The 21161-nt window shown below is 42.2% G+C and overlaps 1 protein-coding gene across 1 annotated transcript; it reads right to left on the minus strand.

Annotated features, from left to right (window-relative positions):
- Positions 1–751: 751 nt before the first annotated feature.
- On the minus strand, positions 752–19332 carry LOC106594350 (protein BUD31 homolog). Its single transcript, XM_082971970.1, has 4 exons — positions 19056–19332; positions 17425–17547; positions 7276–7442; positions 752–1239 (listed from the first exon to the last, which is right to left on the minus strand). The coding sequence occupies exons 1-4, from the start codon at positions 19147–19149 to the stop codon at positions 1189–1191; spliced, it is 435 nt and encodes a 144-aa protein (XP_082828096.1). The 5' UTR covers positions 19150–19332; the 3' UTR covers positions 752–1188.
- Between the last annotated feature and the right edge of the window lie 1829 nt (positions 19333–21161).

Here is a 21161-nt window from a genome sequence, read left to right on the forward strand (position 1 = left end):
TGTCCCACAGACCTATACAGGGAGTAGGGGGGGGGGGGGTAGAGAGTAGCATGTGGAACAGCCCATCCCACCCTCCCCTGTCCCACAGACCTATACAGGGAGTAGGGGGGGTAGAGAGTAGCATGTGGAACAGCCCATCCCACCCTCCCCTGTCCCACAGACCTATACAGGGAGTAGGGGGGTAGAGGGCAAGGGGGGTTAGAGTCCAGGGGCCAGAGACTAGGGGGCTAGAGAGCAAGGGGGCTAGAGAGCAAGGGGCCAGAGAGCAAGGGGGGCCAGAGACTAGGGGGCCAGAGAGTAGGGGGGCCTGAGAGTAGGGGGGCCAGAGAGTAGGGGGGCCAGAGAGTAGGGGGGGCCAGAGAGTAGGGGGGCCAGAGAGTAGGGGGGCCAGAGAGTAAGGGGGGGCCAGAGAGTAAGGGGGGGCCAGAGAGTAAGGGGGGCCAGAGTAAGGGGGGCCAGAGACTAGGGGGGCCAGAGACCAGGGGGGCCAGAGACCAGGGGGGCCAGAGACCAGGGGGGCCAGAGACCAGGGGGGCCAGAGACCAGGGGGGCCAGAGACTAGGGGGGCCAGAGACTAGGGGGGCCAGAGACTAGGGGGCCAGAGACCAGGGGGGCCAGAGACCAGGGGGGCCAGAGACCAGGGGGGCCAGAGACCAAGGGGGGCCAGAGACCAAGGGGGGCCAGAGACCAGGGGGGCCAGAGACCAGGGGGGCCAGAGACCAGGGGGGCCAGAGACCAGGGGGGCCAGAGACCAGGGGGGCCAGAGACTAGGGGGGCCAGAGGCTAGGGGGGCCAGAGACTAGGGGGGCCAGAGACTAGGGGGCCAGAGGCTAGGGGGGCCAGAGACTAGGGGGGCCAGAGACTAGGGGGGCCAGAGACTAGGGGGCCAGAGAGTAGGGGGCCAGAGAGTAGGGGGCCAGAGAGTAGGGGTGTATTTGAGATTAGACGCTCCAGGGTCATGAAGCACACAGGTGGAGTAGACGAGCCCTGATGTCCCGTAGAAAATAACTGACGATCCACAGCAAAACAGCCAGGCCAGACTAGACGATCCAGAGAAAACAGCCAGGCCAGACTAGACGATCCAGAGCAAAACAGCCAGGCCAGACTAGACGATCCACAGCAGAACAGCCAGGCGATCCAGACCTGACTAGACGATCCACAGCAGAAGAGCCAGGCGATCCTGACGATTCAGCCGGAGCAGCCTCGGCAACCACAGTGGGTACACTCTATAATCCTCCCCTGGAGAGAGAGAGAAACAGAGAGACAGAGAGAGAGAGAAACAGAGACACAGCGAGAGAGAGAGAGAGAGAGAGAGAGAGAGAGAGAGAGAGACAGAGACAGAGACAGACAGAGAAACAGAGAGAGACAGAGACAGACAGAGAAACAGAGAGAGACAGAGACAGAGAGAGAGAGAGACAGAGAGACAGAGAGAGAGAGAGAGAGAGAGAGAGAGAGAGAGAGAGAGAGAGAGAGAGAGAGAGAGAGAGAGAGAGAGAGAGAGACAGAGAGAGAGACAGAGAGAGACAGAGAGAGAGAGACAGAGAGAGAGAGAGACAGGGAGGGAGAGAGACAGGGAGGGAGAGAGAGACAGGGAGGGAGAGAGAGACAGGGAGGGAGAGAGAGAGAGGGAGACAGAGAGAGAGAGAGACAGAGAGAGAGAGAGACAGGGAGAGAGAGAGACAGAGAGAGAGAGAGAGAGACAGAGAGAGAGAGAGAGAGAGAGAGAGACAGAGAGAGAGAGAGAGAGAGAGAGACAGAGAGAGAGAGAGAGAGAGAGAGAGAGAGAGAGAGAGAGACAGAGAGAGAGACAGAGAGAGAGAGAGAGACAGAGAGAGAGAGACAGAGAGAGAGAGACAGAGAGAGAGAGACAGAGAGAGAGAGACAGAGAGAGAGAGAGACAGAGAGAGAGAGACAGAGAGAGAGAGACAGAGAGAGAGACAGAGAGAGAGAGACAGAGAGAGAGAGACAGAAACAGAGAGAGAGACAGAGAGAGACAGAGAGACAGAGAGAGAGACAGAGAGGTTAACAGACTGGGGGGTATCCACTAGGAACTGAAATGGGAAGGAACAAACGTGAATTTGTCCGATAAGGAACCATAGTTTTCGTTGCACTAATGAACACACCTCAGGCAGAGTGAAATATCACCGTCAATTACCGGATTATAAGCCGCAACTTTTTTCCCCCCCTCAGGCTTTGAACTTCGCGGCTTAAACAACGACGCGGGCTAATATATGGATTTTTTTACCGCTTTCAAATTTGTGGGTCCTGACAGCGTGGAGCATTGTCCCCCAAAAAAAAAAATCCACTGTCGTCAACGGGTTTGGAAAGGTTGGACTGCTCCGTGTTGAAGAGGGCTCAGCGGGGGATTTGCCTCCGGATGAAAGTGACGAGAGCGACAGTGAAAACGATCCCAATATCGGATGAAGCAATTCTGAGGATATTCAACTCCGACACCGAAGGAGATTGTTTCAGTGCACAGGAGGAGGAAGATAGTGACCAATGACTTTCTTGGTAGGCTACTGTTTACTGCTAATTTTTTTAATTTATTGTTGTTTACAAGCCGTGTTTTGTTAAAGCCTGTGTAAAGTTAATTTGTTTCAATGTACCGGTTAGGCACCTGCGGCTTATAGACATGTGCGGCTTATTTATGTTCAGAATAATAATATATTTTTTTTAATTCAGTGGGTGCGGCTTATATTCAGGTGCGCTCAATAGTCCGGAAATTACGGTAAATGACAGTGTATTGATAATATGGTATAGTGGTGTAGTGGTGATGTGTTATAGTGTAGTAGTATAACAGTATTATAGTAGTATTAATGCAGTACTCACCACCTCCAGTTTGCTCTTGGGGACTCTATAGTAGTATTATAGTAGTACTATAGTATTATTGCAGTACTCACCACCTCCAGCTTGCTCTTGGGGACTCTATAGTAGTATTATAGTAGTACTATAGTATTATTGCAGTACTCACCACCTCCAGCTTGCTCTTGGGGACTCTATAGTAGTATTATAGTAGTACTATAGTATTATTGCAGTACTCACCACCTCCAGCTTGCTCTTGGGGACTCTATAGTAGTATTATAGTAGTACTATAGTATTATTGCAGTACTCACCACCTCCAGCTTGCTCTTGGGGACTCTATAGTAGTACTATAGTATTATTGCAGTACTCACCACCTCCAGCTTGCTCTTGGGGACTCTATAGTAGTATTGTAGTAGTATTATTGCAGTACTCACCACCTCCAGCTTGCTCTTGGGGACTCTATAGTAGTATTGTAGTATTATTGTAGTATTATAGTAGTACTCACCACCTCCAGTTTGCTCTTGGGGACTCTATAGTAGTACTATAGTATTATTGCAGTACTCACCACCTCCAGCTTGCTCTTGGGGACTCTATAGTAGTACTATAGTATTATTGCAGTACTCACCACCTCCAGCTTGCTCTTGGGGACTCTATAGTAGTATTATAGTAGTACTATAGTATTATTGCAGTACTCACCACCTCCAGCTTGCTCTTGGGGACTCTATAGTAGTATTATAGTAGTACTATAGTATTATTGCAGTACTCACCACCTCCAGCTTGCTCTTGGGGACTCTATAGTAGTATTATAGTAGTACTATAGTATTATTGCAGTACTCACCACCTCCAGCTTGCTCTTGGGGACTCTATAGTAGTATTATAGTAGTATTACTGCAGTACTCACCACCTCCAGCTTGCTCTTGGGGACTCTATAGTAGTATTATAGTAGTACTATAGTATTATTGCAGTACTCACCACCTCCAGCTTGCTCTTGGGGACTCTATAGTAGTATTATAGTAGTACTATAGTATTATTGCAGTACTCACCACCTCCAGTTTGCTCTTGGGGACTCTATAGTAGTATTATAGTAGTACTATAGTATTATTGCAGTACTCACCACCTCCAGCTTGCTCTTGGGGACTCTATAGTAGTATTATAGTAGTACTATAGTATTATTGCAGTACTCACCACCTCCAGCTTGCTCTTGGGGACTCTATAGTAGTATTGTAGTATTATTGTAGTATTATAGTAGTACTATAGTAGTATTATTGCAGTACTCACCACCTCCAGCTTGCTCTTGGGGACTCTATAGTAGTATTATAGTAGTACTATAGTATTATTGCAGTACTCACCACCTCCAGCTTGCTCTTGGGGACTCTATAGTAGTATTATAGTAGTACTATAGTATTATTGCACTACTCACCACCTCCAGCTTGCTCTTGGGGACTCTATAGTAGTATTATAGTAGTACTATAGTATTATTGCAGTACTCACCACCTCCAGCTGGCTCTTGGGGACTCTATAGTAGTATTATAGTAGTACTATAGTATTATTGCAGTACTCACCACCTCCAGCTTGCTCTTGGGGACTCTATAGTAGTATTATAGTAGTACTATAGTATTATTGCAGTACTCACCACCTCCAGCTTGCTCTTGGGGACTCTATAGTAGTATTACAGTAGTACTATAGTATTATTGCAGTACTCACCACCTCCAGCTTGCTCTTGGGGACTCTATAGTAGTATTATAGTAGTACTATAGTATTAATGCAGTACTCACCACCTCCAGCTTGCTCTTGGGGACTCTATAGTAGTATTATAGTAGTACTATAGTATTATTGCAGTACTCACCACCTCCAGCTTGCTCTTGGGGACTCTATAGTAGTATTATAGTAGTACTATAGTATTAATGCAGTACTCACCACCTCCAGCTTGCTCTTGGGGACTCTATAGTAGTATTATAGTAGTACTATAGTATTATTGCAGTACTCACCACCTCCAGCTTGCTCTTGGGGACTCTATAGTAGTATTACAGTAGTACTATAGTATTATTGCAGTACTCACCACCTCCAGCTTGCTCTTGGGGACTCTATAGTAGTATTATAGTAGTACTATAGTATTATTGCAGTACTCACCACCTCCAGCTTGCTCTTGGGGACTCTATAGTAGTATTATAGTAGTACTATAGTATTATTGCAGTACTCACCACCTCCAGCTTGCTCTTGGGGACTCTATAGTAGTATTATAGTAGTACTATAGTATTATTGCAGTACTCACCACCTCCAGCTTGCTCTTGGGGACTCTATAGTAGTATTATAGTAGTACTATAGTATTATTGCAGTACTCACCACCTCCAGCTTGCTCTTGGGGACTCTATAGTAGTATTATAGTAGTACTATAGTATTATTGCAGTACTCACCACCTCCAGCTTGCTCTTGGGGACTCTATAGTAGTATTATAGTAGTACTATAGTATTATTGCAGTACTCACCACCTCCAGCTTGCTCTTGGGGACTCTATAGTAGTATTATAGTAGTACTATAGTATTAATGCAGTACTCACCACCTCCAGCTTGCTCTTGGGGACTCTATAGTAGTATTATAGTAGTACTATAGTATTAATGCAGTACTCACCACCTCCAGTTTGCTCTTGGGGACTCTATAGTAGTATTATAGTAGTACTATAGTATTATTGCAGTACTCACCACCTCCAGCTTGCTCTTGGGGACTCTATAGTAGTATTATAGTAGTACTATAGTATTAATGCAGTACTCACCACCTCCAGCTTGCTCTTGGGGACTCTATAGTAGTATTATAGTAGTACTATAGTATTAATGCAGTACTCACCACCTCCAGTTTGCTCTTGGGGACTCTATAGTAGTATTATAGTAGTACTATAGTATTATTGCAGTACTCACCACCTCCAGCTTGCTCTTGGGGACTCTATAGTAGTATTATAGTAGTACTATAGTATTAATGCAGTACTCACCACCTCCAGCTTGCTCTTGGGGACTCTATAGTAGTATTATAGTAGTACTATAGTATTAATGCAGTACTCACCACCTCCAGTTTGCTCTTGGGGACTCTATAGTAGTATTATAGTAGTACTATAGTATTAATGCAGTACTCACCACCTCCAGTTTGCTCTTGGGGACTCTATAGTAGTATTACAGTAGTACTATAGTATTAATGCAGTACTCACCACCTCCAGCTTGCTCTTGGGGACTCTATAGTAGTATTATAGTAGTACTATAGTATTATTGCAGTACTCACCACCTCCAGCTTGCTCTTGGGGACTCTATAGTAGTATTATAGTAGTACTATAGTATTATTGCAGTACTCACCACCTCCAGCTGGCTCTTGGGGACTCTATAGTAGTATTATAGTAGTACTATAGTATTATTGCAGTACTCACCACCTCCAGCTTGCTCTTGGGGACTCTATAGTAGTATTACAGTAGTACTATAGTATTATTGCAGTACTCACCACCTCCAGCTTGCTCTTGGGGACTCTATAGTAGTATTACAGTAGTACTATAGTATTATTGCAGTACTCACCACCTCCAGCTTGCTCTTGGGGACTCTATAGTAGTATTATAGTAGTACTATAGTATTATTGCAGTACTCACCACCTCCAGCTTGCTCTTGGGGACTCTATAGTAGTATTATAGTAGTACTATAGTATTATTGCAGTACTCACCACCTCCAGCTTGCTCTTGGGGACTCTATAGTAGTATTATAGTAGTACTATAGTATTATTGCAGTACTCACCACCTCCAGCTGGCTCTTGGGGACTCTATAGTAGTATTATAGTAGTACTATAGTATTATTGCAGTACTCACCACCTCCAGCTTGCTCTTGGGGACTCTATAGTAGTATTACAGTAGTACTATAGTATTATTGCAGTACTCACCACCTCCAGCTTGCTCTTGGGGACTCTATAGTAGTATTATAGTAGTACTATAGTATTATTGCAGTACTCACCACCTCCAGCTTGCTCTTGGGGACTCTATAGTAGTATTATAGTAGTACTATAGTATTATTGCAGTACTCACCACCTCCAGCTTGCTCTTGGGGACTCTATAGTAGTATTATAGTAGTACTATAGTACTATTGCAGTACTCACCACCTCCAGCTTGCTCTTGGGGACTCTATAGTAGTATTATAGTAGTACTATAGTATTATTGCAGTACTCACCACCTCCAGCTTGCTCTTGGGGACTCTATAGTAGTATTATAGTAGTACTATAGTATTATTGCAGTACTCACCACCTCCAGCTTGCTCTTGGGGACTCTATAGTAGTATTATAGTAGTACTATAGTATTATTGCAGTACTCACCACCTCCAGCTTGCTCTTGGGGACTCTATAGTAGTATTATAGTAGTACTATAGTATTATTGCAGTACTCACCACCTCCAGCTTGCTCTTGGGGACTCTATAGTAGTATTATAGTAGTACTATAGTATTATTGCAGTACTCACCACCTCCAGCTTGCTCTTGGGGACTCTGCAGATGCAGTTGGTCCCAAAGTTGGTGTCCCGTGTCTGGATGCATCGAAGACAGCACAGGTTCTCGTATCCCTGTTTCTTCCACTTAGCGATCAGATTCTTATCAGCATAACTCTCCTTTATACAGTAGTCATACAGCTCTACACACACACACACACAGGACACAGGACACAGGACGCACACACACACACACACACACACACACACACACACACACACACACACACACACACACACACACACACACACACACACACACACACACACACACACACACACACACACACACACACACAGAGAGAGAAAGAAAGAGCATTATACCTAAAAACCCAAACCCTAAAATAAGCAAACTCAACGCTCCACTAGCCTCTGCATCTTATATATTCAGTGTACGATGGTCTTCCTCTGCTGACGGTCTTCCTCTTATGTAACAGTAATATCTATCTCTGCTGACGGTCTTCCTCTTATGTAACAGTAATATCTATCTCTGCTGACGGTCTTCCTCTTATGTAACAGTAATATCTATCTCTGCTGACGGTCTTCCTCTTATGTAACAGTAATATTATCTATCTCTGCTGACGGTCTTCCTCTTATGTAACAGTAATATCTATCTCTGCTGACGGTCTTCCTCTTATGTAACAGTAATATCTATCTCTGCTGACGGTCTTCCTCTTATGTAACAGTAATATCTATCTCTGCTGACGGTCTTCCTCTTATGTAACAGTAATATCTATCTCTGCTGACGGTCTTCCTCTTATGTAACAGTAATATTATCTACCTCTGCTGACGGTCTTCCTCTTATGTAACAGTAATATCTATCTCTGCTGACGGTCTTCCTCTTATGTAACAGTAATATCTATCTCTGCTGACGGTCTTCCTCTTATGTAACAGTAATATCTATCTCTGCTGACGGTCTTCCTCTTATGTAACAGTAATATCTACCTCTGCTGACGGTCTTCCTCTTATGTAACAGTAATATTATCTATCTCTGCTGATGGCCTTCCTCTTATGTAACAGTAATATCTATCTCTGCTGACGGTCTTCCTCTTATGTAACAGTAATATCTATCTCTGCTGACGGTCTTCCTCTTATGTAACAGTAATATCTATCTCTGCTGACGGTCTTCCTCTTATGTAACAGTAATATCTACCTCTGCTGACGGTCTTCCTCTTATGTAACAGTAATATTATCTATCTCTGCTGATGGCCTTCCTCTTATGTAACAGTAATATCTATCTCTGCTGACGGTCTTCCTCTTATGTAACAGTAATATCTATCTCTGCTGACGGTCTTCCTCTTATGTAACAGTAATATCTATCTCTGCTGACGGTCTTCCTCTTATGTAACAGTAATATCTATCTCTGCTGACGGTCTTCCTCTTATGTAACAGTAATATCTATCTCTGCTGACGGTCTTCCTCTTATGTAACAGTAATATCTATCTCTGCTGACGGTCTTCCTCTTATGTAACAGTAATATCTATCTCTGCTGACGGTCTTCCTCTTATGTAACAGTAATATCTATCTCTGCTGACGGTCTTCCTCTTATGTAACAGTAATATTATCTACCTCTGCTGACGGTCTTCCTCTTATGTAACAGTAATATCTATCTCTGCTGACGGCGTTCCTCTTATGTAACAGTAATATCTATCTCTGCTGACGGTCTTCCTCTTATGTAACAGTAATATCTACCTCTGCTGACGGTCTTCCTCTTATGTAACAGTAATATTATCTACCTCTGCTGACGGTCTTCCTCTTATGTAACAGTAATATCTACCTCTGCTGACGGTCTTCCTCTTATGTAACAGTAATATCTATCTCTGCTGACGGTCTTCCTCTTATGTAACAGTAATATTATCTACCTCTGCTGACGGTCTTCCTCTTATGTAACAGTAATATCTATCTCTGCTGACGGTCTTCCTCTTATGTAACAGTAATATTATCTACCTCTGCTGACGGTCTTCCTCTTATGTAACAGTAATATTATCTACCTCTGCTGACGGTCTTCCTCTTATGTAACAGTAATATCTATCTCTGCTGATGGTCTTCCTCTGCTGACGGTCTTCCTCTTATGTAACAGTAATATCTATCTCTGCTGATGGTCTTCCTCTTATGTAACAGTAATATCTATCTCTGCTGACGGTCTTCCTCTGCTGACGGTCTTCCTCTTATGTAACAGTAATATCTATCTCTGCTGACGGTCTTCCTCTTATGTAACAGTAATATCTATCTCTGCTGACGGTCTTCCTCTTATGTAACAGTAATATTATCTATCTCTGCTGACGGTCTTCCTCTTATGTAACAGTAATATTATCTATCTCTGCTGACGGTCTTCCTCTTATGTAACAGTAATATCTATCTCTGCTGACGGTCTTCCTCTTATGTAACAGTAATATCTATCTCTGCTGACGGTCTTCCTCTTATGTAACAGTAATATTATCTATCTCTGCTGACGGTCTTCCTCTTATGTAACAGTAATATCTATCTCTGCTGACTGGTCTTCCTCTTATGTAACAGTAATATCTATCTCTGCTGACGGTCTTCCTCTTATGTAACAGTAATATCTATCTCTGCTGACGGTCTTCCTCTTATGTAACAGTAATATTATCTACCTCTGCTGACGGTCTTCCTCTTATGTAACAGTAATATTATCTACCTCTGCTGATGGCGTTCCTCTTATGTAACAGTAATATCTATCTCTGCTGACGGTCTTCCTCTTATGTAACAGTAATATCTATCTCTGCTGACGGTCTTCCTCTTATGTAACAGTAATATCTATCTCTGCTGACGGTCTTCCTCTTATGTAACAGTAATATCTATCTCTGCTGACGGTCTTCCTCTTATGTAACAGTAATATCTATCTCTGCTGACGGTCTTCCTCTTATGTAACAGTAATATCTATCTCTGCTGACGGTCTTCCTCTTATGTAACAGTAATATCTATCTCTGCTGACGGTCTTCCTCTTATGTAACAGTAATATCTATCTCTGCTGACGGTCTTCCTCTTATGTAACAGTAATATCTACCTCTGCTGACGGTCTTCCTCTTATGTAACAGTAATATTATCTACCTCTGCTGACGGTCTTCCTCTTATGTAACAGTAATATCTATCTCTGCTGACGGTCTTCCTCTTATGTAACAGTAATATCTATCTCTGCTGACGGTCTTCCTCTTATGTAACAGTAATATCTATCTCTGCTGACGGTCTTCCTCTTATGTAACAGTAATATCTATCTCTGCTGACGGTCTTCCTCTTATGTAACAGTAATATCTATCTCTGCTGACGGTCTTCCTCTTATGTAACAGTAATATCTATCTCTGCTGACGGTCTTCCTCTTATGTAACAGTAATATCTATCTCTGCTGACGGTCTTCCTCTTATGTAACAGTAATATCTATCTCTGCTGACGGTCTTCCTCTTATGTAACAGTAATATCTATCTCTGCTGACGGTCTTCCTCTTATGTAACAGTAATATCTATCTCTGCTGACGGTCTTCCTCTTATGTAACAGTAATATTATCTATCTCTGCTGACGGTCTTCCTCTGCTGACGGTCTTCCTCTTATGTAACAGTAATATCTATCTCTGCTGACGGCGTTCCTCTTATGTAACAGTAATATCTATCTCTGCTGACGGTCTTCCTCTTATGTAACAGTAATATCTATCTCTGCTGACGGCGTTCCTCTTATGTAACAGTAATATCTATCTCTGCTGACGGTCTTCCTCTTATGTAACAGTAATATCTATCTCTGCTGACGGTCTTCCTCTTATGTAACAGTAATATCTATCTCTGCTGACGGTCTTCCTCTTATGTAACAGTAATATCTATCTCTGCTGACGGTCTTCCTCTTATGTAACAGTAATATCTATCTCTGCTGACGGTCTTCCTCTTATGTAACAGTAATATCTATCTCTGCTGACGGTCTTCCTCTTATGTAACAGTAATATCTATCTCTGCTGACGGTCTTCCTCTTATGTAACAGTAATATTATCTACCTCTGCTGATGGCGTTCCTCTTATGTAACAGTAATATCTATCTCTGCTGACGGTCTTCCTCTTATGTAACAGTAATATCTATCTCTGCTGACGGTCTTCCTCTTATGTAACAGTAATATCTATCTCTGCTGACGGTCTTCCTCTTATGTAACAGTAATATTATCTATCTCTGCTGACGGTCTTCCTCTTATGTAACAGTAATATCTATCTCTGCTGACGGTCTTCCTCTTATGTAACAGTAATATCTATCTCTGCTGACGGTCTTCCTCTTATGTAACAGTAATATTATCTATCTCTGCTGACGGTCTTCCTCTTATGTAACAGTAATATCTATCTCTGCTGATGGTCTTCCTCTTATGTAACAGTAATATCTATCTCTGCTGACGGTCTTCCTCTTATGTAACAGTAATATCTATCTCTGCTGACGGTCTTCCTCTTATGTAACAGTAATATTATCTACCTCTGCTGACGGTCTTCCTCTTATGTAACAGTAATATTATCTACCTCTGCTGATGGCGTTCCTCTTATGTAACAGTAATATCTATCTCTGCTGACGGTCTTCCTCTTATGTAACAGTAATATCTATCTCTGCTGACGGTCTTCCTCTTATGTAACAGTAATATCTATCTCTGCTGACGGTCTTCCTCTTATGTAACAGTAATATCTATCTCTGCTGACGGTCTTCCTCTTATGTAACAGTAATATCTATCTCTGCTGACGGTCTTCCTCTTATGTAACAGTAATATCTATCTCTGCTGACGGTCTTCCTCTTATGTAACAGTAATATCTATCTCTGCTGACGGTCTTCCTCTTATGTAACAGTAATATCTATCTCTGCTGACGGTCTTCCTCTTATGTAACAGTAATATCTACCTCTGCTGACGGTCTTCCTCTTATGTAACAGTAATATTATCTACCTCTGCTGACGGTCTTCCTCTTATGTAACAGTAATATCTATCTCTGCTGACGGTCTTCCTCTTATGTAACAGTAATATCTATCTCTGCTGACGGTCTTCCTCTTATGTAACAGTAATATCTATCTCTGCTGACGGTCTTCCTCTTATGTAACAGTAATATCTATCTCTGCTGACGGTCTTCCTCTTATGTAACAGTAATATCTATCTCTGCTGACGGTCTTCCTCTTATGTAACAGTAATATCTATCTCTGCTGACGGTCTTCCTCTTATGTAACAGTAATATCTATCTCTGCTGACGGTCTTCCTCTTATGTAACAGTAATATCTATCTCTGCTGACGGTCTTCCTCTTATGTAACAGTAATATCTATCTCTGCTGACGGTCTTCCTCTTATGTAACAGTAATATCTATCTCTGCTGACGGTCTTCCTCTTATGTAACAGTAATATTATCTATCTCTGCTGACGGTCTTCCTCTGCTGACGGTCTTCCTCTTATGTAACAGTAATATCTATCTCTGCTGACGGCGTTCCTCTTATGTAACAGTAATATCTATCTCTGCTGACGGTCTTCCTCTTATGTAACAGTAATATCTATCTCTGCTGACGGCGTTCCTCTTATGTAACAGTAATATCTATCTCTGCTGACGGTCTTCCTCTTATGTAACAGTAATATCTATCTCTGCTGACGGTCTTCCTCTTATGTAACAGTAATATCTATCTCTGCTGACGGTCTTCCTCTTATGTAACAGTAATATCTATCTCTGCTGACGGTCTTCCTCTTATGTAACAGTAATATCTATCTCTGCTGACGGTCTTCCTCTTATGTAACAGTAATATCTATCTCTGCTGACGGTCTTCCTCTTATGTAACAGTAATATCTATCTCTGCTGACGGTCTTCCTCTTATGTAACAGTAATATCTATCTCTGCTGACGGTCTTCCTCTTATGTAACAGTAATATCTATCTCTGCTGACGGTCTTCCTCTTATGTAACAGTAATATCTATCTCTGCTGACGGTCTTCCTCTTATGTAACAGTAATATCTATCTCTGCTGACGGTCTTCCTCTTATGTAACAGTAATATCTATCTCTGCTGACGGTCTTCCTCTTATGTAACAGTAATATCTATCTCTGCTGACGGTCTTCCTCTTATGTAACAGTAATATCTATCTCTGCTGACGGTCTTCCTCTTATGTAACAGTAATATCTATCTCTGCTGACGGTCTTCCTCTTATGTAACAGTAATATCTATCTCTGCTGACGGTCTTCCTCTTATGTAACAGTAATATCTATCTCTGCTGACGGCGTTCCTCTTATGTAACAGTAATATCTATCTCTGCTGACGGTCTTCCTCTTATGTAACAGTAATATCTATCTCTGCTGACGGTCTTCCTCTTATGTAACAGTAATATCTATCTCTGCTGACGGTCTTCCTCTGCTGACGGTCTTCCTCTTATGTAACAGTAATATCTATCTCTGCTGACGGCGTTCCTCTTATGTAACAGTAATATCTATCTCTGCTGACGGTCTTCCTCTTATGTAACAGTAATATCTATCTCTGCTGACGGCGTTCCTCTTATGTAACAGTAATATCTATCTCTGCTGACGGTCTTCCTCTTATGTAACAGTAATATCTATCTCTGCTGACGGTCTTCCTCTTATGTAACAGTAATATCTATCTCTGCTGACGGTCTTCCTCTTATGTAACAGTAATATCTATCTCTGCTGACGGTCTTCCTCTTATGTAACAGTAATATCTATCTCTGCTGACGGTCTTCCTCTTATGTAACAGTAATATCTATCTCTGCTGACGGTCTTCCTCTTATGTAACAGTAATATCTATCTCTGCTGACGGTCTTCCTCTTATGTAACAGTAATATCTATCTCTGCTGACGGTCTTCCTCTTATGTAACAGTAATATCTATCTCTGCTGACGGTCTTCCTCTTATGTAACAGTAATATCTATCTCTGCTGACGGTCTTCCTCTTATGTAACAGTAATATCTATCTCTGCTGACGGTCTTCCTCTTATGTAACAGTAATATCTATCTCTGCTGACGGTCTTCCTCTTATGTAACAGTAATATCTATCTCTGCTGACGGTCTTCCTCTTATGTAACAGTAATATCTATCTCTGCTGACGGTGTTCCTCTTATGTAACAGTAATATCTATCTCTGCTGACGGTCTTCCTCTTATGTAACAGTAATATCTATCTCTGCTGACGGTCTTCCTCTTATGTAACAGTAATATCTATCTCTGCTGACGGTCTTCCTCTTATGTAACAGTAATATCTATCTCTGCTGACGGTCTTCCTCTTATGTAACAGTAATATTATCTATCTCTGCTGACGGTCTTCCTCTTATGTAACAGTAATATCTATCTCTGCTGACGGTCTTCCTCTTATGTAACAGTAACATCTATCTCTGCTGACGGTCTTCCTCTTATGTAACAGTAATATCTATCTCTGCTGACGGTCTTCCTCTTATGTAACAGTAATATTATCTATCTCTGCTGACGGTCTTCCTCTTATGTAACAGTAATATTATCTATCTCTGCTGACGGTCTTCCTCTTATGTAACAGTAATATCTATCTCTGCTGACGGTCTTCCTCTTATGTAACAGTAATATCTATCTCTGCTGACGGTCTTCCTCTTATGTAACAGTAATATTATCTACCTCTGCTGACGGTCTTCCTCTTATGTAACAGTAATATCTACCTCTGCTGACGGTCTTCCTCTTATGTAACAGTAATATTATCTACCTCTGCTGACGGTCTTCCTCTTATGTAACAGTAATATCTATCTCTGCTGACGGTCTTCCTCTTATGTAACAGTAATATCTATCTCTGCTGACGGTCTTCCTCTGCTGACGGTCTTCCTCTTATGTAACAGTAATATCTATCTCTGCTGACGGTCTTCCTCTTATGTAACAGTAATATCTATCTCTGCTGACGGTCTTCCTCTTATGTAACAGTAATATCTATCTCTGCTGACGGTCTTCCTCTTATGTAACAGTAATATCTATCTCTGCTGACGGTCTTCCTCTTATGTAACAGTAATATCTATCTCTGCTGACGGTCTTCCTCTGCTGACGGTCTTCCTCTTATGTAACAGTAATATCTATCTCTGCTGACGGTCTTCCTCTTATGTAACAGTAATATCTATCTCTGCTGACGGTCTTCCTCTTATGTAACAGTAATATCTATCTCTGCTGACGGTCTTCCTCTTATGTAACAGTATTATCTACCTCTGCTGACGGTCTTCCTCTTATGTAACAGTAATATCTACCTCTGCTGACGGTCTTCCTCTTATGTAACAGTAATATCTATCTCTGCTGACGGTCTTCCTCTTATGTAACAGTAATATCTATCTCTGCTGACGGTCTTCCTCTTATGTAACAGTAATATCTATCTCTGCTGACGGTCTTCCTCTTATGTAACAGTAATATCTATCTCTGCTGACGGTCTTCCTCTTATGTAACAGTAATATCTATCTCTGCTGACGGTCTTCCTCTTATGTAACAGTAATATCTACCTTTGCTGACGGTCTTCCTCTTATGTAACAGTAATATCTACCTCTGCTGACGGTCTTCCTCTTATGTAACAGTAATATCTATCTCTGCTGACGGTCTTCCTCTTATGTAACAGTAATATCTATCTCTGCTGACGGTCTTCCTCTTATGTAACAGTAATATCTATCTCTGCTGACGGTCTTCCTCTTATGTAACAGTAATATCTATCTCTGCTGACGGTCTTCCTCTTATGTAACAGTAATATCTATCTCTGCTGACGGTCTTCCTCTTATGTAACAGTAATATCTATCTCTGCTGACGGTCTTCCTCTTATGTAACAGTAATATCTACCTCTGCTGACGGTCTTCCTCTTATGTAACAGTAATATCTATCTCTGCTGACGGTCTTCCTCTTATGTAACAGTAATATCTATCTCTGCTGACGGCGTTCCTCTTATGTAACAGTAATATTATCTATCTCTGCTGACGGTCTTCCTCTTATGTAACAGTAATATCTATCTCTGCTGATGGTCTTCCTCTTATGTAACAGTAATATCTATCTCTGCTGACGGTCTTCCTCTTATGTAACAGTAATATTATCTACCTCTGCTGACGGTCTTCCTCTTATGTAACAGTAATATTATCTACCTCTGCTGACGGTCTTCCTCTTATGTAACAGTAATATCTATCTCTGCTGACGGTCTTCCTCTTATGTAACAGTAATATCTATCTCTGCTGACGGTCTTCCTCTTATGTAACAGTAATATCTATCTCTGCTGACGGTCTTCCTCTTATGTAACAGTAATATCTATCTCTGCTGACGGTCTTCCTCTTATGTAACAGTAATATCTATCTCTGCTGACGGTCTTCCTCTTATGTAACAGTAATATTATCTACCTCTGCTGACGGTCTTCCTCTTATGTAACAGTAATATTATCTACCTCTGCTGACGGTCTTCCTCTTATGTAACAGTAATATCTATCTCTGCTGACGGTCTTCCTCTTATGTAACAGTAATATCTATCTCTGCTGACGGTCTTCCTCTTATGTAACAGGAAAATTATCTACCTCTGCTGACGGTCTTCCTCTTATGTAACAGTAATATCTATCTCTGCTGACGGCGTTCCTCTTATGTAACAGTAATATCTACCTCTGCTGACGGTCTTCCTCTTATGTAACAGTAATATCTATCTCTGCTGACGGTCTTCCTCTTATGTAACAGTAATATCTATCTCTGCTGACGGTCTTCCTCTTATGTAACAGTAATATCTATCTCTGCTGATGGTCTTCCTCTTATGTAACAGTAATATCTATCTCTGCTGACGGTCTTCCTCTTATGTAACAGTAATATCTATCTCTGCTGACGGTCTTCCTCTTATGTAACAGTAATATTATCTACCTCTGCTGACGGTCTTCCTCTTATGTAACAGTAATATTATCTACCTCTGCTGATGGTCTTCCTCTTATGTATCAGTAATATCTATCTCTGCTGACGGTCTTCCTCTTATGTAACAGTAATATCTATCTCTGCTGACGGTCTTCCTCTGCTGACGGTCTTCCTCTTATGTAACAGTAATATCTATCTCTGCTGACGGTCTTCCTCTTATGTAACAGTAATATCTATCTCTGCTGACGGCGTTCCTCTTATGTAACAGTAATATCTATCTCTGCTGACGGTCTTCCTCTTATGTAACAGTAATATTATCTACCTCTGCTGATGGCCTTCCTCTTGTAGAACAAGTCGAAGATATATCTGCTCCTCTGATGATGCAGTCTGAATATCGGCCACAGGGACTCCACCTTCCGCTTTCCCTCGTGAGGCTCCGTCTCGGCTGTAAGGAGACAAATCGCAACCTCGTCATCGATACAATACAGGAATTATCCAAGATTTCCCCCATTCTCCAAGATTTCCCCCATTCTCCAAGATTTCCCCCATTCTCCAAGATTTCCCCACCATTCTCCAAGATTTCCCCATTCTCCAAGATTCCCCCCATTCTCCAAGATTTCCCCACCATTCTCCAAGATTTCCCCACCATTCTCCAAGATTTCCCCACCATTCTCCAAGATTTCCCCACCATTCTCCAAGATTTCCCCACCATTCTCCAAGATTTCCCCACCATTCTCCAAGATTCCCCCATTCTCCAAGATTTCCCCACCATTCTCCAAGATTTCCCCACCATTCTCCAAGATTTCCCCATTCTCCAAGATTTCCCCATTCTCCAAGATTTCCCCATTCTCCAAGATTTCCCCATTCTCCAAGATTTCCCCATTCTCCAAGATTTCCCCATTCATACATCAACTTTATATTGTAGCTAGCTAAGTAGCTAATAGTTTGGCTGGTTGATTACCCTAGCTCAACTAACTACACTGAACAACAATATAAAAAAAACCGCAACATGTAAAGTGTTGGTCCCATGTTTCCATACAGTAAAAAAACGTATTTCTCTCTTAAATTTTTGAGAACAAATGTGTTTACATCCTTGTTAGTGAGCATTTCTACTTTTTCAAGATAATCCATCCAACTGACAGGTGCGGCATATCAAGAAGCAGATTAAACAACACAGGTGCACCTTGTGCTGGGGGACAATAAAAGGCCACTCTAAAAAATGTGCAGTTTTGTCACAACAACTCAATGCCACAGATGTCTCAAGTTGAGGGAGTGTGCAATTGGCATGCTGACTGCAGGAACGTCTACCAGAGCTGTTGCCAGAGAATTGAAATGTTCATTCCTCTACCATAAGCCACCTCCGTCATTTTAGAGAATTTGGCTGTATTTTTTTTTTTTTTTTTTTAAAGGTATCTGTGACCAACAGATGCATATCTGTATTCCCAGTCATGTGAAATCCATAGATTAGGACCTAATGAATGTATTGCAGTTTAAGGATTTCCTTCTATGAGCTCAGTAACATTTTGTTTTTACCTTGTTGCGTTTATATTATTGTTCAGTGTAGTTAACTTAGAAGCTACCTATCTAAAACATCAACCTTTTGGTTATGATTGTCGAGGTATCTGAACAATAACCCACAATACGACAAAGGAAACATACAGATAGCTGAAGGCGAGACAGAGGGGTTGTAGGTATCTGGCTGTACGGACAGCCTCGTTTGGTTACGGAGAAGTTAGTCAGTCACAATAAAAACAGGACTGATCCAAATCAGATTCATACAACAACTTGATAATATAGCTTAGTTGAGACTGGTTGAATATCCCCCCCAAAATATTAAATGTTAACATTTGTGTAGACATGATGTTAGCTGAGCCTCGTTTTGTTACAGTCGGAGTAGAGGATTTAGTTAGCTTAGGTGGCTAACATTATTAGCTAGCAAAAAATATGTTTTACCTTCTCTCATTTTTTGGTCTAATTCGTCCAAAGTCGGTTCAATCAACTCCCAGCCATCGGGAGGTGGTTTCCTGCTCCTCTTTACTTTCGGCATCGCGTTTAATCAAAACGGATTATTTAACCAAAATGAAAAACAATAAACCTTATTTCCCCCCCCTCGCGTAGTATATTTTTTTTTTGGTGTGTATTGATTTCGTAGGCCTGCTCACCGTCGCTTCTTATTGACGTCACGGCTCGATCCTCGATCGCACGATATGTACGTCACTCAATTCTATTTCATTCAATTGAGGGGCTTTTTGCTGCGTTCATAACAACTGGGAACTCGGCGAAAACTCCGACTACAGTGCGTTCACAACAACTGGGAACTCGGGGGGGGGGGGGGGGGGGGAAGTGTTCGGATGCTCTTGATTGACAACGTGTTTCCAGTTCCCGCCCAATATCCAGCCGCTTCACACGGCCATTGAAGAGGAAGTGGGACCAACATTCCAACAGGCCACCAATCAACAGCCTGATCAACTCTATGTGAAGGAGATGTGTCGCGCTGCATGAGACAAATGGGGGGGGGTCACACCAGATACTGACTGGTTCTCTGATCCACACCCCTAACTTTCTTTTTATAAAGGTATCTGTGACCGACAGATGCATATCTGTATTCCCAGTCGTGTGAAATCCATAGATTAGGGCCTAAGGCATTGATTTCAATTGACTTATTTCCATATATGAACTGTAACTTAGTAAAAATCTTTGAAATTGTTGCAAATTGGCATTTTTTGTTTTTGTTCAGTGTATTTAAATCATGATTCTATCTAAATATAATATCATCAACAGGTTAGACTTGTCCATTTGGTGATTTTTCTGAAAAAAAGGCTGTATCATAAATAACTACTCATTATTTATTTTATTTTATTTTATTTACATCAGTCACAGTCAAATATACCCACAATGCATCATGAATTTGATGCTCTGGAACACTGGCTCCCTGGCCTCTTCTTCCATCCCCTTCTCTCTTCTCCATCCTACACATCTGAAAACGGGATGTAAAAGTGGGGTATTTTGTTTTCTCCTGTCCAGTCGTTTCAGTGTAGAAGACAGAGGGGAGGGGGATTTCAGTGTAGAAGACAGAGGAGAGTTAGAGAGGAGGAGGATTTCAGTGTAGAAGACAGAGGATAGGGGGATTTCAGTGTAGAAGACAGAGAGGAGAGGAGGATTTCAGTGTAGAAGACAGAGAGGAGAGGAGGATTTCAGTGTAGAAGACAGAGGAGAGGAGGATTTCAGTGTAGAAGACAGAGGAGAGGAGGTTTTCAGTGTAGAAGACAGAGGAGAGGGGGATTTCAGTGTAGAAGACAGAGGAGAGGAGGATTTCAGTGTAGAAGACAGAGGAGAGGAGGATTTCAGTGTAGAAGACAGAGAGGAGAGGGGGATTTCAGTGTAGAAGACAGAGAGGAGAGGGGGATTTCAGTGTAGAAGACAGAGAGGAGAGGAGAATTTCAGTGTAGAAGACAGAGAGGAGAGGAGAATTTCAGTGTAGAAGACAGAGAGGAGAGGAGAATTTCAGTGTAGAAGACAGAGGAGAGGAGGATTTCAGTGTAGAAGACAGAGGAGAGGGGGATTTCAGTGTAGAAGACTGAGGAGAGGAGGATTTCAGTGTAGAAGACAGAGAGGAGAGGAGGATTTCAGTGTAGAAGACTGAGGAGAGGGGGATTTCAGTGTAGAAGACAGAGGAGAGGGGGATTTCAGTGTAGAAGACTGAGGAGAGGGGGATTTCAGTGTAGAAGACAGAGGAGAGGGGGATTTCAGTGTAGAAGACAGAGGAGAGTCAGAGACCAGGAGGATCCATGTCTGAGAGAGTAGGTAGTGATTTTACTTGACAAAGGACATTTAAACACTCAAACTGGACAGTTTTATCTCCATCTCTTCATTCAAAGACTCAATCATGGACACTCTTACTGACAGTTGTGGCTGCTTTGTGTGATGTATTGTTGTCTCTACCTTATTGCCCCTTTGTGCTGTTGTCTGAGCCCAATAATGTTTGTACCATGTGCTGTTGCTACCATGTTGTGTTGCTACCATGTTGTGTTGCTACCATGTTGTGTTGCTACCATGCTG

The sequence above is a fragment of the Salmo salar genome, unplaced genomic scaffold, assembly GCF_965601325.2.
Source record: "Salmo salar unplaced genomic scaffold, fSalSal1 ptg000468l, whole genome shotgun sequence".
In the NCBI taxonomy this organism is placed as follows: domain Eukaryota; kingdom Metazoa; phylum Chordata; class Actinopteri; order Salmoniformes; family Salmonidae; genus Salmo; species Salmo salar.

What these genes read in the sequence shown, in the direction of transcription:
- LOC106594350 (XM_082971970.1), bottom strand. Translation starts at nt 19,149, where the DNA reads ATGCCGAAAGTAAAGAGGAGCAGGAAACCACCTCCCGATGGCTGGGAG. An exon ending in GAGGAAGGCCATCAGCAGAG is followed by an intron (nt 7,443 to 17,424) that starts GTAGATAATATT and finishes GTGTGTGTGTAG; the next exon opens with AGCTGTATGACTACTGTATA. An exon ending in CCAAGAGCAAGCTGGAGGTG is followed by an intron (nt 1,240 to 7,275) that starts GTGAGTACTGCA and finishes CTCTCTCTCCAG; the next exon opens with GGGAGGATTATAGAGTGTAC.